Here is an 18,065-nt window from a genome sequence, read left to right as displayed (position 1 = left end):
AACAAAACAAAACTAACACACAAACAAAAAAACAAACACACAAACAAAAACTTACACACACACAAAAACTTACACACATACACAAAAAGTTACATAGACACAAAAACTTACACACACACACACAAAAACTTACACACACACACACACACACACAAACTTACACAAACACAAACAAAAAACATACACAAACAAACAAGAAAAAAAACACACAAAAAAATACAAAAACAAAAAAAATACAAACACACAAAATCCTAAAGAAAAACAAAAACTAACACACACACAAAAAATTACACACACACACAAAATTACACACACACAAAACTTACACACACACACACAAACTTATACACACCCAACAAAAAATAAACACTCAACCACAAACTTACACACACACACAAAAACTTACACACTCAAAAACTTGCACACACACAAAAACTTGCACACACACAAAAACTTACACACACACAAAAACTTACGCACAGAGTACCAGTGGGAAAGCCATGTCGTGTCTATGAACAATACGATTGGTAGAGCCGTAAGCATATTTCATGTCATTTTAAGATACGTAAAAAAGTTAAAAAAATGCCATGTTAAAAAAAATTCAAAAATTATTTTAAAAAAAATGGTGAAAAGGGGGATGGACGTAGTCCTTGGGGAGCCCGAGGGACCGTTGGGGACCGCGGGCTACCTTCAGGGTTGCGGTTGGGGGAGCGGAGTCCTTCAGGGTCGGGGTAGAGGACCTCACGACACTGTTTAAGTAGAGCTTGTTTACTATAATGAGCACACTCAAAACCTCTTCTAAAACCTTTTCTAAAATCATCTTTTAAAATGTCTCTAACTGTTTCGCCGAAATAATTCCCTAAAGTGTCTAAAACCATTTCACCCAAATAATCCCCTAAAAGTAATTTCGGTGTGTTTTTTTTGTTTTTGGCATCCCTGCGCTATCACATATCAAATTTCTAGGAAACCCTTTCCTACGTTAATCTCTTCATCTCATAAATGTTCCTAGCTACACTATTAAGGTTTCGTTAGAATATCAATTTATCTTTCCGACTTAAAGCTCAGTGAAGCCGTATTTAAAAATAGAATTTCTATCTCTTTAGACTCCCGCATAATTCCAATATAACAAGTGATGTAATTTCTAATTCCTGACACTAAAGATCAATTAAGCCCTATTTGAAAATAGAATATTAATTTTTCTCTCTGACCTAAAGAACGTTTATCCCTCAGACCTAAGATTAAAGAAGCCATAATGTTTGTTTCTTAATTCCCCTTTCGTGAACCAGTAATTCCCCCGCAGATTATGTAAATCAATTTCTCAGGTTAGGTTAGCCTAACGATCGAAGAAACCATAATGTTTCTTAATTCCCCTCTCATATATCAATACATTCTCCCCCATCGAGTATGTAAATCAATTTCTTAGGTTAGGCTAGCCAAAAGATCAAATAATCCATGTTTGTTTCTTAATTCCCAATTCGTTAATCAATACATTCCCCTGCCAATTATGTAAATCAAATTCTCAGGTTAGACTAGCCAAACAACAAAGAAGCCATGTTTGTTTCTTAATTCCCCTTCGTGAATCAATACATTCCCCCAGCGATTATGTAAATCACCCCTCATGTCATTACACGTTGCCAAACAACAACAGATCGATTGACCTTGACCCCATTAACCACGTGTTCTCCCTAGGGACTCTATGCCCATATTTGGTGTGGGCGTGGGACTATAAGATAGCCTTCTACCCATCACACAACTCATAAATTCTTCACGTGTTACGTAACTTGGTTCTTCCTTCGCTACCATTCGTAGGAGGCGCCTAGCCACTGGTTTTGGTTTGAACTGCAACTGTTCAGATTTTTCAGTTAAAACCATGAGGGCTTCATTGAAGTCATATTTACTCTGCATTTCAAGAATATATTTACCTCCTCGTCCCGGTACAATTTTCATTGCTGCGAACTTTATGTTATCCCCCTTTAGCACTTGGGATATCTCTTTGGTAACATGTTCAGTATTTTGATTTCTCTGAGATCTATTCCTTCCATCTTGATTCTTTAGGGTAGTGTTCATTGGTTCGAGGACCAGGCAATGCGACTCGGGTCCTTTTGCTACGCTGGCATACGACTGAGCACGATTCTGAATGATGGGTGAAGTTTGACGAATTTCTTGAAACTCGGTCTGTAGTTCGACAATTTTTTGCAGGTGTTTATTCTTGTTACGGAGAAGTTCCGAATTTTCTTCTATTACAGTCTGGTGCAGAGCCAGAATCCGGTTGCATATTTCTCTAACATTATCTTTCCGACCAGGGACTTTTTTAACGTTTCCGAAGACCTCTTTCAGAAGTCTCAGTAATGCAACGGCGCTTTTTTGTTGATCGACGGGGCATAAACTGTCGTCTTCATTTTGGCCGCCGGTATCAATGCTCGAAGCCATAGTCACTGTCACTGGTGAAAGCGAAAGTCAAACCCGGTTAACGAAACTATGGTCTTGCCTTGGGAAGCTAAAACTCACTGGATTGTTTTCATAATTTGCTGGTGATTAATACGCTGATTAATTCGAATAATGTGATGGATTTTGTGCCATCCTGTACTGCACTTTAGTGTCTACAATGTAGTATAACTTTTATCATTGTTCACTGAAAGATAAGCGATACATTCACTCTTTTGCGAATCTTTCTGTAATAGAGGTCTTCACACCTTGAAAGCTGAACTAAGACTCCTCACTTACCACGGTAACCAAAATAAGTAGGATAAATTTTGGTTATGCTCTTTGCTGGTTTTTTTTTTTTTTTTTTTTTGTAGTGGTTTATGTTTAATGCTATATATCTTTATCTTCGACTATATAGTTTTGCAATTATTTGAAACATAATTAAAAAATTAAGATAAAATATGCTATTCTACTATTCATCGTAAACAATTCCAGAAAATAATGATTTTGAAAAGGAAATTCTAGGCTAAAGCTATTGAAATAAATAGGTACTAACAAAAAATAAAAAAATAAAAATGGTGTATGCTTTGAAATATGTGAAATTTATTTTGCAATGCGTTGTAATGATTCAGGCTTTTCTTTTAGGTACGCAGTAAACGTTAAAGTTTCATACCTCCAACCTTATCAAGTTCGTACTTATACTGCCTGCTTTGCTGTTCCGCCATGGTGTTCCAAATATACCGTAGCACACAAAGTGGCCTATAAAACAGAGGTAATTTTTATAATCTTGGAATAAAATAAAAGACTACCGACGTCTCTACAATTAATAGTCATAATTTCTAAATAAATAAGACTCAGAATCCTATATTTGCGCTTCTAAAAGTTGCTTTGGATTCCAGAATACTTTAGAAATGCTCAAATGATATATCACAGTGCTGTCTGGGTGAAAGTCTTTTTATTGTGCTTTTAATACAGGTTTTTATGGTGAATTTGGGAAGAGTCAGAACTTTTCAATTGCCAACGGTTTTGTATATATATTTTTTTTTCTTTTGGGTATTTTGTAAAAAGAACATGTCTGAAAACGTTATATTTAGGCAAGTTCATTTACTACCTTAAAAGAAATTGTCCATATTTAGTGGAGGTAGATTTGCATATTTTTCGATAACTCTGCTAAGTAGAAGATGAACACGCTGATTAACGAGGATTAACGCTGATTCCAAATACAGTAATCACTGCCCTCGCAAGTGCACCCAGCCCCCCTAATGGGACCGGTAAAGCTGTAGACCTTATAAAAGCTGACAATTAGATAAATTTACAGTGTTTATCAATGGCACGTTTCTTTTTTTGCTAAGGAAACGGGAAGACTAATTTTTTGACATCTCTAAAAGGCAATATCGTGAAAAATTATTAAAACGGATATAGTTTGGTTGATAAGCGTTGCTGTGATTGGTGTTACTATCACTAACCGAAATTCATTGATATCATACTGTTCATGTTAAGATACTTTTTCAATAATCCCAGAAACTGTAAAAACAGAATCCCTATTAGCAATCTATTCATTAAAACAAAACTACTGTAAACACAGGGTTTGTCACCATAAGGTTGAGAGTTTAATATTTTTCCAGAGAAGGATAGTCACAGATACGCTATTGTTATTTTTTCCTAGGGTGACTATATCGAACCAGTGTTCGTAGAGTGTCAGAAGAGGACTCGTTCTACTGAGCATCTAATGTTCTTTTGTCATTTTTAAATATCAAAAGAAAGTTTTTGTCTATTTTGTGCTGCAAAACAACATCTATAAGTGAAAACTATTCAACAAAAGGGGTGTAAGTTGTTACAAATGTGGCACAATGACCCGTAGAAGTATTTCTAAGATTTACAAAATTACGATTTTATTTTAACAGATATTGAAGAGCTACAAATTTTGTTTGTAACATTCAAGAGAGTTTGAGAAATCGATTGCGAACGACCCTTGTAATTTGCTATAGTCTACTCATATATGCTTCATATGCGAGGACCATAATGCTTATCCAGGATGTTTTCTTTGTCTGTCGTATGTTGCTTGCAAGCTCTTAATGTAATCATATTACCTTGTCCTTTAAACTTTATCCTGCATTTACGCATTTGATTAAATTAGCCTATACTTCCTGGTAATAATAATTTCTTCATAAAGTTGCTGTCTTTTTGTTAAACATGTTTTCCTTCTTAAAAGCTTTTTGTTTTGTAGTAGTGCATTTGGGAGACCATAAAATATCACTTAACTCAACAGATGAAAGTATTATTCATCTAGGCTAATGCAAGTTCAAAATACTGACTAGCTAGAATTCCTAAATGGGTTCCATTTTTGTTCCTGTCCTTATGTGAAATGGTTATTTGCTGAATTTGGAAGCGGCCTCAGCATTTATTCCCCTTTCCCTCCAGCAGATCCAATAAGGGTATCGATTTGGCGCAAAATATATTTGCACTGTGAAAAAAGGCTCTAAAAACGGAATAAACTGTTTCCTCGGCAAAATTCTTGACTGTTTTGTTTCTGGAATGCGTAGTGAATGTTTGAGAATATTTTGTCTGACAAACATATTTTGCTTTTGGAGGTGTTTTTCACATCATTTCTTAATATTACCCAAAACAGTGAAAAGAAAAATTTTGATAACAACGTATAGGCTACCTGAAAAGAATGTGCTTTTCAGTAAGATTTATTAAGATTAAAGATAGCTGTAAAAAAATTTGGCATTAGTGAATATGCGTAGTTTCCGAAAATGAGAGGGGGCTCAGGTTCCTGAGTAGGGGGGTAGCCATCGGGTCTGTTCTCTTTCCCCCTTCCCGAAATTCGAAAGCTTTGCTATTTTTTTGGCCCTTCTCAGACGGTTAGCGAATTTTACTGTGATATTTTTTAAGGGGCCTGTGACCCCAATCTTCTTTTGTAACCTGCTCCCCTTCGCTCAGGAACTTACGGGTGTAAGTTTTAAGCCTCTCAGAAAAAAGCCGTTAGCTTCAATTTTTTGACGAAACCTCTATTTGTTTTTGGTTTTATCTTGTGTATTGTGGTCACTTGACCCGAAAAGTTAACAATACATGTTTTTGAGCTAATTTGGAAACAATTTTTGGCCCTTTTTAGGCCCTATTTTCGGAGAAATATGCATCCATACTATTTTTGTGGCTAGTGGATGGCAGGAAGGTCTGATCGTTGCTAGGGGCTTATTTGTTGGATCTTTTGACTATTCTGAACCAAACAGCTATCTGAAATTCTATCTGATATTATTGGGTGGAGGGATATGGGGGGGGGAAGGTTACAAAACGTGGGGATACTTTTATTCCTGACAAAAGACCTTAAAACTTTCAAAGTTTCCAATCTAATGAAGCCCCTTCCTTATTATGCGCCCATCCCTTTCATATGAAGTGTAATGGGAAAAAATAGTACGTTTGAGACACATGGCTTTTTATTATAGATAACGTTCGAGCGTTACTTCTGATTTTAATGAATCATCTGTTTTTTTTAGCAACTTAACCATGCATTGATGTCAGATTGGGCTATTATCGACCTATTTGTCTTGTTTAGAGTCTAATTTGACTACTCATGTCCTTGAAAATTTGTGTTGCTAGATAATCGCTTCATGCTTCTAATGTTTTCACCAGTCAGATTTCAGAAAGGCTCATTGGCCAAATTATACTTACTAACAGTGTTAATCCAAGTTTAAAAGCTAAGATTTAGAAATTAACTTGGTTTGTACCTGTCGCCTAATTCTAAAAGCGTAAAACCCCCTGTATCCCTATTTTGGACCAATGTCCCTGCGCATTGTACAGGTGCATGTATAGTGGGTATTAATGAGATGCGTTTTCCACTAAAATAAAGGTATTTAAAGGGAAAGTGGTATTTCATGCCTTTAGTGAAAGTATCACTTACAGCCAATGAAAACCATTCTTCCTCGAATAAAATCAGAATTCCACGTTACTCTCGATTCAAATTTGAGACGGATGGTCTCAGAGACAGAGGGCCCAATTTGAGGCAAATGGTTAAAATAGCGATGCTGGGGGGGAGTGAATAAAATGAGACTTGCAAATAACGTTCGCCACCCTGAGAAACCATAATTTTTGCACAAATCGTTATTGGTTAATGCAGTTAACAGCAATTGTTTTTAGATGGGCTCGTAGTTGTAGTTCAAATTTACCATGTTTTGTAGTTCTCATGTTTTGATTAGCTCCTTTTTTTTTATCTATTCTTTCTGGGGCTTCACCATTTTAAATGTCATTTCTGAGACTGAAGTCCCTCAACCTAGTTGTCAAGGCATCCGACTCTATGGAACAGCTCGATTTAGTAAGTTTGAGTTCTCAGCGAGAATCACATCAGTAATTCGACAACGATAATCACATCAAATCGCAAACGAAAGTGACACACAACGATATCTGCGGCTACAAGACAAGTTATAGAGGGAACCGCAAACGAAAATAATTCATAAAGAAGTTTGCGCCTAGTAGATGCTACAGGGCAGACGCAAGGACCTTCGTAGTCAAGAAGCGTCGTTAATCCGATACAACAGCCTACAAAAGCTGAAGCAAAAGACCTTGAAAAAGTGTCCTAGGTAGTGATGAACGAAAATGAAGTGAAACGAAATATAGGGTTAGAAAAGATGCAACAACGAGCCTCACAGCGAATCACAAACGAAAATGATTCCCAACGACTTTTGCGGTTAGAAAACAAGCGACAGCGGGAATCACATATATACAAGCCCGTCATGTAACAGTACCAGCGACCAAGCAAAGCTTTGTTTCCTGGTACTGAAATATTAAGCAAATAAAAAGGACGAAAAGTTTTGAATTATATCATTATTTATAAGTAAATTTTCGTTTCCCTGGGGTATAGCCAAACGTCTTCACACGTCTTGGCTCCGATCTTCCAGAAGGGACCTTGTAAATGACAGTTGATCTTTTCCTCTTTGTTACGTTTCCATATATTTTACATTTCTTTATAAATTAACCTATGGAATGATTGTGTATATGCTTTTAATTGGAGCATAAAACCCTCCCTTTTTTGCGGCTACTTTTAAGCTACATAAATTCAATCATTCATAGTAGCAGCTAGGAAAGAATTTCCTGGTGGGTCTAGTTTTTGATATTGCGGAAGTTAAACTGAGATTGCTTGAACCCTATCCTTTTTTTTACTAATAACGACAGAAATTGGGAGCAATATCTTAGAAATTTCGCTCTCGAAACTTTTGTTTTTCTCTCGATATTTGCTACTTGGGAATCTTCTTGGCTGCATGTGTTTTCTCTAGCTTCTTTTTGTATTTTGCTTACTTCTCAACAAATCCAATTATCGAAAAAGCTTTGAATCAGTAATGAATAGAGGGCTTGGTTTTTATAGTGTAGCAATTACACGATCTGGCCCGAATGAAGCAAAAAGAAAATGTTGCACAACGAAATTTGTGGTTACAACACAAAGCAAAATTACATGGAATGAAGAAACATGTGTAGTTCAGCATATGTGAATCTCTGAAGGATAAACAGGAAAGATGAATTGATTTTAGTGGCTTTGACAAGTGCAAAATTGCACAAGATGACAAATGGTTCTGAACAGCTAAAAAAAAGGCAATGAACAAGAAACAGCAAAAATTACATTGAATTGTACATGAAAATGTGACTTAAAACTAAAGAATAATATGATAATTTATGCTATTGCGTAATTTAGGTAATAATTTAAGAAATTCCAATAGAATAAGGAGGGTATTGTTTTATCATCTGTAAAGGATAAACAGGAAGGATGAATTAAATTCACACCATAATTTCTTAGTTCAACTGAAATGGCTGATTTGTCACCCAATGACAAAAAAAGCAAAAGAATAAAGCGACGATTATGCCAATGCGTAATTTAAATATATCAGAGGACAGAGGCATTGGGAAATTCCTGGTTCTTATTGAACTGTATCTCAACGCAATAAATGCAAACATAAAAAAAACTGGGAAAAAGCTGGGAAAGAAGTTTTAGATATCTATGACGTAATGCAAAGTTATACCAGATTTTGAATAGATCCGAACAGTTAAGACAAAAGGAATGGACAAATGTCTGAGGTAATGATGCACGAAAATGAAGAGCAAAGAGATCTATTGCTAAAAGAGATGTGACAACAAGCATCACGAGTCCCAAATGAAAATAACAGACAAATAAATCTGCAATTAGAATATATGCGACAAGGATGATCGGATCGAATCATAAATCAAATCTGCGGTTAGAAGAGAAGCAACAGTGAGGATCCAAACGAGTCCCAAGGAAAAACAATTTCTATAAAATGAATAATTCTTTGACGAATTAACAGGAAGGAGTTTGATGTAACAGGAAGTTTGATGAATTACCAATAAGGATTTAAAACTACAAGAGTATCCCGATGATTATGCTTATGAGAAAGTGATTATGAGAAATTGAATTTACGCCAGAGTTTCTCAATTCAATTGAAATTGCTGATTTGCCACCCTATGACTTTGAACGAAAAGCAGGTTGTCCCCGGTTGGGGGTGGGAAGATGTCGCAAGGGAAGATTTAAGGGAAATGGGAACTTCCTGGGAGGGTAAAAGAGGGAGGCTTTGAATATATTGGGATGAAGGAGGAGCATGCGTAGCTCTGCTGGCCTCAGGTGGCTTAGTGCTGCAGCGAGTTGTTTGTAGCAGTAGTATATATATATATATATATATATATATATATATATATATATATATATATATATATATATATATATACATATATATATATGTAATATATATGTGTGTGTATATAATATTTATCGGTAAGTTTATTAATAAAAACACACACCACTTTGTCATGCATCATAGTAGAAGTATGGAAGCTTTAGCCATGGTTGGAGTAGATACGGTAGGAACAGCTGCACAACCATCTGTATTTCTTTATTGCATTATTAGCCTCAAATTTGTGATTAAAAAGCTCCGGAACCAGTAACTACCAAGTTTCGTGGAAATCCAACACCTTTGGGGGAATATTTACATAGTGTTTTCGATTTAGTGCCGTGACACTGCGATTTTAATTGGTAAAATACAAAGGATTAATCTTCGACCATTTATTAGCATTTTTAAAATCATCTCAGAACGATCATGAGTCAAAAGAGGAGCACCACGTCTATGTATGTGAGGTTATGGGTGGGGGGGGGGCGCTCCTCGAGGACCCCACTTTAGACCCGCCAATAGTACAATTTTACCAAAATGACTATAATATCACTGTAAAAATCAAACGCTATTCGTGAAATATGTACTTTATGTGCTCTAATCTCGGACATTCATTCTTAGATCTTAGATCGGACATTCATTCTTAGGGATGTTAAAAGAATAACTGTAATTAATTCTTATCCGTCCATTAAGCAGTTCCTGAAAGATCGCGCTTCAAAAGAAAGCTTTCTGGGTGGGTAGTTGAAAGGGAGCCAAGGGTCTTGCCTGGGGCCCTTTTTTGAGAGAGAGGTATATTAAAAAAGAACAAAACAGTAATAAAAGCCACCCCGAAAAGTAAATAAAAACTTGTCTGATGGGGTGGCGAAAATACATTAGAAAATAATACAAGACAAAGCAAACAAAAATTAAAACCAACTACGACCTAATCGGCACCACAAACCTTACAACAAACAAATTCAACAATACTATTAAACTCATAATTCGAGAGGCCACAATAAAGTACTCAATTATTTATTTACACCCCCGCCCCCCCAAAAAAATCAAAAGAACTAAAATTCATAGTTAGAAAGAATGATTTCTTTTGTTTCTCTCTTGAAAAAAGAAATATCATTATTATTTTCAATTAAATAAAAAAAAACAAGTTTTTTAACTGAAAGTAAGGCGCGACATTAAAACTTAAAACGAACAGAAATTATTATGTATATGAAAGGGGCTGTCCCCTCCTCAATACCTCGCTCTTTACCCTAAAGTTTTTATTGTTTTAAAAAATAAAGTTGTGTGACAGGTTCAAACCTTAGCGTAAAGAGCGAGGTATTGAGGAGGGGACAGCCCCTGTCATATACAGAATAATTTCTGTTCGTTTTAAGTTTTAATGTCGCGCCTTACTTTCAGTTAAAAAAACTTGTTTTTTTTTTATTTAATTTCTGAACGTTTTTGAATTAATGCAGGTTTTGATTTTGGCTCTCCGTGCATGAATAATTAAAACGAAATTTGCATATTAATTTTACTTTTTTGGCTAAATGGCTCTCGAAATTTTGTTCTGACGTAACTTACGAATTAACTTGCGTAACGAACTTCTATATTCGTATGTTTTATTACGTATATTAGGGAATTTGCCCCCTGGTCGATACCTTGCTCTTTATGCTAAAGTTCGAATTTTGTTCGAATCACAAACCCCTGAATCACAAAGGCCGGTTAATTAGAATAGATAGCTCTTTTGAAACTACTAAAAAAAACTTTAGCGAAAAGGGCGAGGTATTGACTAGGGGGCGAAACCCCTCATATATGTAATAATTTCTGTTTGTTTTAAATTTTAATGTTGCTCCTTGCTTTCAGTTGAAAAAACTAGTTTTTTTATTCAATTTCTAATCGTTTTTTAAATAATGCTGGGAAATCCGGCACCCCCTTCATAGAACTGTCCCTTCCCCCGAGGAAACATCGTCCATGGAAGGATCCTCCCCCGTAACCCCCTCCTCCGACACCCCCCAGCAGAAAAAATTCCCTCCTGAAACGTCTGTATGCTTTCCAATAGCCAATACAATATGTAAACAATGTGAAAAGTTTATAACTTGCAGCCCTTTCCCCAGGGACTGTGGGGGATTAAGTCATCCTCAAAGACATATTTATTAGATTTTCGACTATGCTGAACAAAATGGCTATCTCAAAATTTTGATTGGGTTACTTTAGGAAAAAAATGAGCGTGGGAGGGGGCCAAGTTGCCCTGCAATTTTTTTAGTCAATTAAAAAGGGCACTAGGATTTTTAATTTCCGTTCAAATGAGCCCTCTTACGATATTCTAGGACTACTGGATCGATACGATCACCCCTGGGAAAAAAAAACAACAAACAAACAAATAAACACAGATCCGTGATCATTTTACTGACAAAAAATACAAAATTCCACATTTTTGCAAATAGAAGCTTTAAACTTCTGTAGTCGCGTTTTCTGATACCTTGGATCTGACAGTGTGATTTTCACTAAAGTTCTATGACTTTTTGGGGGTGTTTCCCCGTTTTTGCAAAAATAAGGCAAATTTTCTCAGGCACGTAACTTTTGATGGGTAAAACTAAACTTAATGAAACTTATATATTTGAGATCAGTATAAAAATCTGATTTTATTGATTTATCTATGGGTATCACGAAATTCCGGTTTTTAGAGTGTCGGTTACTATTGAGCCGGGGTCGTTCCTTACTTACAGTTCGTTACCACGAACTGTTTAATACTCTGATCTAGATGATTCCAACTTCTAATCCCCCCCATGAAGCACAGAAACGTCGACCGGGTCGAAGGAATCAATGGAACATTAATCTCTCCAGAAGATCGACAGTCATAATTGTGGACATGGCACTCGCCATGAAAAAAAAAGAAGAAAAAAAAAAGAAAAAAAAAACAATAGTACGATCTAATCGGCACCACAAACCTTCAGTCCTTTTGATTGAAAATTATTGGTATGACATCGATTTCAACAAAGTGTAGTATGCCCACCTTTCTATTAAAATATATCTTGGCCAAAAATTTATAGTATTTTGGTCAGTAGAAAATCCTAGAGCCATGCCGCTGGGATTGCACGTAGCATATCGCTCATGAGGCACATTTCTTGGAAACTTTTCTGCTCTGATTAAAAGGGCCTCAGGCAGCCCTTTAATCACGTTTTTTCCTATAAAAAGAGCAGTACAACTTTTAATTTGTGATTAATTGAGCTCTTTTCCTGGCTCTATTAGACATCGAACTCGGAATATCTCTTTCTTGCAAGCAATATAAGGCAGTATTTCTTTTCACCGAATTCGTATAATTGAAAAAAAAAAATCTAGTGATTTCCATAAAGTTAACTCAAAACCTCACATTTCTTTAAGATCAAAACTGGCGAATGATAATGTTATTGACGAACTAAATTTCAAGGGGTTAAGCTGAGGCCGCATGTTAAAATTATAACTAAAGGTTAAATTATTTTCTACATTGAGCTTTATTTTCTGCCATTATGAGACTGTATGTACGAAATTTTTTAGCTGAGTTTCCTATTTTTGACCTTCAATTGAAGAAGTGAATGCAATTTTTGAACCCTGGTTCTGTGTTCCTCCATTTAAGAATATAAACTGGAAAGTTTAATACCCGAAATTTGGTCAGTGGTGTCTGATCCATCTTAGCGTGGCCTAAGGTACTAAACCCTACACTTTGCTGAAACCCAGTGCGTTGATCATAGGCAGCGCAATCGCGCTGTCTAAGTAAAGAACGATGTTGGCACAATATATTATTATTTTTTTTTTCATACCAGGGCACTTTATATCGAAGGAGTTGTCGTAAAAACTTCGAGAAGTGCTCGTTCGATTGGAAATTGGAATGGCTTGTGCCCATTTTGATAGTCGAAAGTGATTGGAGGGCAACTAACACCCCCATCATTCCTCCAAACACATCCAATCAAAATTTTGAGATAGCCATTTTGTTCAGCGTAGTTGATTTCCAGATAGAAAATATGTTTTGAGGAGAACACTCCCCCACAACCCTCAGGGCAAGGATTTTAAGTTATGCCTGGGGGCATATAAGGTTTTTTTTAGAAGGCGTTGTCGTAGAAACTTCGAAAACGGGTCATTTGATTGGATATTGAAAGGGCTAGTGCCCTTTTTAATAGTAAAAAGTCATTGGAGGGCAAGTAACCCCCCTCTCACACCCACCATTTCTCGAGATACATGCAATCAAAATTTTGAGACAGCCCTTTTATTCAACGTAGTGTTAAGTCCTGGAAATTAGGTCTTTGAGGATGACAACCCTCCCCCCCACATCCCTCAGGGCAAGGGTTGTAAGTTATGCCCTGGGGGCATATAAGGTTTTTATAGAACACCCTGTCGTAGTAATTTCAAAAATGACTAATTTGCTTCGATATTGAAAGGGCTAGTGCTATTTTTAATAGTCAAAAGCGACTGAAAGGCAACTAACCCCCCTCTCACGCCCACCTTTTCCCCAAACACATCTAATCAAAATTTTGAGACAGCCCTTTTATTCAACGTAGTGTTAAGTCCTGGAAATTAGGTCTTTGAGGATGACAACCCCCCCCCACATCCCTCAGGGCAAGGGTTGTAAGTTATGCCCTGGGGGCATATAAGGTTTTTATAGAACACATTGTCGTAGAAACTTCAAAAAGGGTTCATTCGATTGGAGCCCTTTTTAATAGTCGAAAGTGATGGGAAGGCAGCTAACACCCCTTCCACGCCCACCATTTCCCCAAACACATCCAATAAAAATTTTGAGATAGCCATTTTGTTCCACGCAGTTCAAAGTTCAGGAAATTATACCTTATAAAAGGACAATCCCCTCACAGTCTTCAGGGCAACGGTTATAAGTTATAGCCTGGGTGGTATATATGATTTTTATTTAAAGTTGTTTCGTAGAAACTTGAAAAAGGGCTTATACAATTGGAAACTCAAGGAGATGATATCTTTGTTAACGGTTGAAAGTGAGTGGAGGGTAATTAACCCCCCTCTAAGACTCATATTTCTCCAAACACATCCAATCAAAATTTTTAGATAGCCATTTTATTCAACATAGTTGAAAGTTTTAGAAATTAGGTCTTTATGGATGACAACCCCTCCCCCTCCACAGCCCTCAGAGGAAGGGTTGTACGCTATGCCCTGGGTGCATATAAGGCTTTCTATTGAAAGCGTTGTCGTAGAAACTTCAAAAGGGCTCATTCAATTGGAAATTGAAAGGGCTAGTGCCTTTTTTAATAGTTGAAAGTGATTGGAGAGCGACTAACGCCCCTCTCACACCCGCCATTTCCCCAAACACATCCAATCAAAATTTTGAAATATTCATTTTGTTCATCGTAGTTGAAAGTTCTTGAAATTAGGTCTTTTAGGATGATAACCCCCTCAGAGCCCTCAGTGCAAGGGTTTTAAGTTATGCCCTGGGAGCATATCAGGTTTATATAGAAAGCTGTTGTAGAAATTTCAAAAAAAAGCTCATTTGATTGGAAATGAGCCCAGAACAAAATTTGCACTTTACTGAAAAAAATACAAATGAATGTGCATTGTCAGTTTAATATACATCTACAGATATTTAGTAATCAAAATGTTAATATTATTTGATTTATTAAAGTTATAAAAGTAAAAACATGTAGTTTTTTCCTCTTTCAGCCGCTCCCGATCTCTATATTTTTTCAGCTAAGTGCAAATTATGTTCTGGCCTTGGGAAGGCATAGGGGTTTTGAGCCCTACTTATGTTAATTTCTGCTCGTTTTGAGTTTGACTCGGTTAATTATTGTAATTTCTGTTCGTTTTGGGTTTCATTTATTTATCGATGCTGACTTGTGGTTGTTTCACGCTTGTTAGATTATTTGATTTTATTTTTGCTCATTTTTTGTTTAATGGAGCTCTTTACTTTTCTTTAAAAAACTTATTTTGTGGAAAAAGTTTTTTTTAATTTATTCTAAAAACAAGACGTGAACGTTAGAAAAGACTTAAGTCAGAAAAGACTGAAACGTTTATCGATAAGTTAAACTATTTGAGGATTATTTAATTCACAACCAAAACAGTAAATTGTCCATCAATGATGTTTAAAATGTGTGCTTCTTAAGAAACGAAACGGATGTGTCGAGGTCACATATTATTTGTCTACGTTCACAAATAAACAGACAAGTTCAAATAGACGGGCAGATAAACAACTTAGTGTTTCTATTTTGGTTGGTAGATATTCAAAGCTACCTTCCCCATGTTAACAGAAGATATTTTGTGCTAGGAGGTTTTTAACTTGCAATGATTACGAAACTATTTCTTTAAGTGCTTTAGTCCTTAAATTGTGCATGGCAAGTAATGTCATTAACTTATACTAGATTTTGTTTCAGTCTAAATGAAGAGCTTTGTGGAGAATATTCCTTTAAGAGCCCCAGCACTACTTACGATTTTTTGTGTACCTAGTTGTTCTACCCATTAAGGCGAAACTGTGGTTATTATTTTGTCCTTGAGTAGTTTTTTTCAAAAATAATAGTTAATTTTATCCCCTTTTTTAGCCAATACTGTGAACTTTGTCCTTTTTTTAAAATCTGACAAATAAATTTGTCTTCTAAATTTTCATTCTTCTTGTCTTCTAAATTTGTCTTCTAAATTTAGAAGACAAATAAATTTGTCTTCTAAATTTCTAAATTTCTAAATTTTCTTCACCGTTTCCTCGTTTTGAAAGTCAATTCAATTTAAAGAGTTGCTGAAACGGATGATTTGATTTCTGTCAGACTTGATTTATCATGTTGTATTTTTATTTCCGAAGAAAAAGGATATTTTTCTAAAATTCTCACATTTGTTTTGGTTGGGTACTGTTTTCGGGGCGTGCTGTGCAAATGGAAGAAACTTTGCTTGAGGAATTTAAAATCAAATGAGAAAGCTTACAACCCCGTATCATCGCCACTACCCCACTCGGAAAAATCTCTAGTCCCCTCACTGTTATTTTCCCACACATGATCTGATAGGTTCGGGTCTAAAGTAAAATCTTGGGAGGGGGTATATGTGACAAGGGTACCAATAAACAAAATCTTGGGGGGTGAATGTGACAAGGGTGCCAATAATTGAACGAATTGATAAATTTATTTAAGAAAAAGAGTGAAAAACAGAAAAAAAAACAATGAGGGCGCCAGAAAAAAATTTTGGGGGTGGGGCCGGGTCCTCCTGCCGCCTGGATGTGCCAGTGTGATCTTTGAATTTTAGAGAAAAAAAAACTTTTTGTTGGTTCATGCATCGGAAAAATCTGTTTCATTGGACGTCTTAAAAAAGGCCTTTAATACCCTCTTTTCTAAGATTGTGGATGGATATTATGATATTAAGTTTATTTTTAGGACTTATGATAAATAAGGGAGTCTAGATTATAAATTTTGTTCTTTTGTCTTTGCTGTTCACATATTTCAAATTTCATTTGAATGTAACGGGGCGATGAAACGGATGACTTAATATATCCCCTCTGAAATGAAATCATTATAATTGATCTGGAGTGCTTTGACGTGTCTTCTTTCAGTTGCGGGTCTAGTGAAATCTGCTTAGCAAAGCATGTTTTCGTTCTTTGAAATTGCAATCGATTTATGCAAAGAAACTGACTCAGCGTGAAAATACGAAAATCGTCCTCCAATTTGATTTGTACGACCCTTTTCCCGTTTACAGAAAATTATCATTTCCTGTCCCCTAAGCGTAAATTAGATCGGTTTACTTTGACAGTACAGAAAAAAAAAAAAAAAAAAAATCGGTGGCAGATATGGGTAATGAAAAGTGGAATAGGTTATTTATTTCAGGAATCCAGGCCAATGGAATTTTACGTCTATTTTTGCGTTTTGGTTGCAGAAATCCTGTTTGAGAAAACTTAAAATAAAACGTGGCTTAAAATATTAGGCTATAGGCCTACACTTCATGGTTTGGAGGGTCAAATCTTCATGTTTCTTTAAAAGCTTTACTTACAATCAAGAAGGTTGATAATTGTAATTAAGAAGGTTATTGGAGTTTAATTGAATTCCTCGCTTAAAGTAGGCCTATTCGTGAATGTAAACCTCTGCTTGGGTAGCTTGAGCTTACTAAATATCTACTCTCATCACGTAATTTAGTTCTTTGGCATGGTTTACAAGCAGTGGCGTAATTTAATCAGAATCCTGTGGGGGGGGGGCCAAAGTTGGAGCCAATTTTCCCAAATCAAGTGAAAATGACAGTAAAAACTAAAAAATTAGTCACTTGGTTCCGTCAAGATAATATTTAGTACTATAAAGGTAATAGTACTATGAAGGTAAATATGTACTAAAAAACTGGTCTGTTTCTGTTGATGCTTGAATTATGCAGGTTTATCTTAGTTTTGACAAGATTTTGGAAGAAACTAAATTCCAGCTGGGGAGGGAGGGGAAACTCGGGTCTAAGGGGGGGAACGAACTGAGGTCTGGGAGGGGCAGTTGCCCCCCTGTCTCATGGCAAATTACGCCCCTGTTTACAAGTGGCTCCAGGATGAAATGGCAGTGATTTGAAATATTGATTTTTTTTCTGGAATTTAGTGTTGCATGTTGCATTTGTGGAGTTTAAGAAAAGTTTGATGCTAACTCTCCTCTTTACTTCCACTCACAGTGTGTTTCAAAATAGTGTTCTTATCTAGTCTTGAACTTACTATCTCTGATTTCAAGGGGCAAGTCATTCACTGCATGTCGTTTGTTTTGAATGTACAGCTTTTGCTCTTTTTTTTTTAATGATCTGAAAGTACGCATGTTTTTCTCATCGTATTCATTGATTGTACCAGTAAAAAAGAAATTTTGTATTTGCCTTATATCAAATCAATTTCTGCAAAACTGTTGCTGAATTAAAATCTGCCTGTGTGACTGATATCACATATTTTTGGATAATTTAGAATTTACTTGGCTTTTTAGGCGTTTGAAGTTAGTTTTAAAAGTGTTCGAAGTTAAATTATTTAAATGTAAATCTCAGAGTAGTTTGATGTAGTTGCGCTAGAACATTCCCAGATGGGCATCGAGT

General features: G+C 36.0%; 1 protein-coding gene across 1 annotated transcript in view; it reads left to right on the top strand.

The window, feature by feature from the left end:
• Positions 1-18,065, top strand: part of LOC148948733 (uncharacterized) — a 111,251-nt gene that overhangs the window by 28,831 nt on the left and 64,355 nt on the right. The window contains exon 2 of the mRNA XM_089095005.1: positions 3,070-3,196. Within this exon, the coding sequence (XP_088951131.1) occupies positions 3,070-3,196 (127 nt within the window). The remainder of the gene's footprint in view (positions 1-3,069; positions 3,197-18,065) is intronic.

Source organism: Artemia sp. Qi Xiang Cuo, chromosome 9 (genome assembly GCF_049724085.1).
Source record: "Artemia sp. Qi Xiang Cuo chromosome 9, ASM4972408v1, whole genome shotgun sequence".
NCBI classification, from domain to species: Eukaryota; Metazoa; Arthropoda; class Branchiopoda; order Anostraca; family Artemiidae; genus Artemia; species Artemia sp. Qi Xiang Cuo.
The sequence above is the reverse complement of the archived record's forward strand: the minus strand, read 5'-3'. Positions and strand labels throughout refer to the sequence as shown.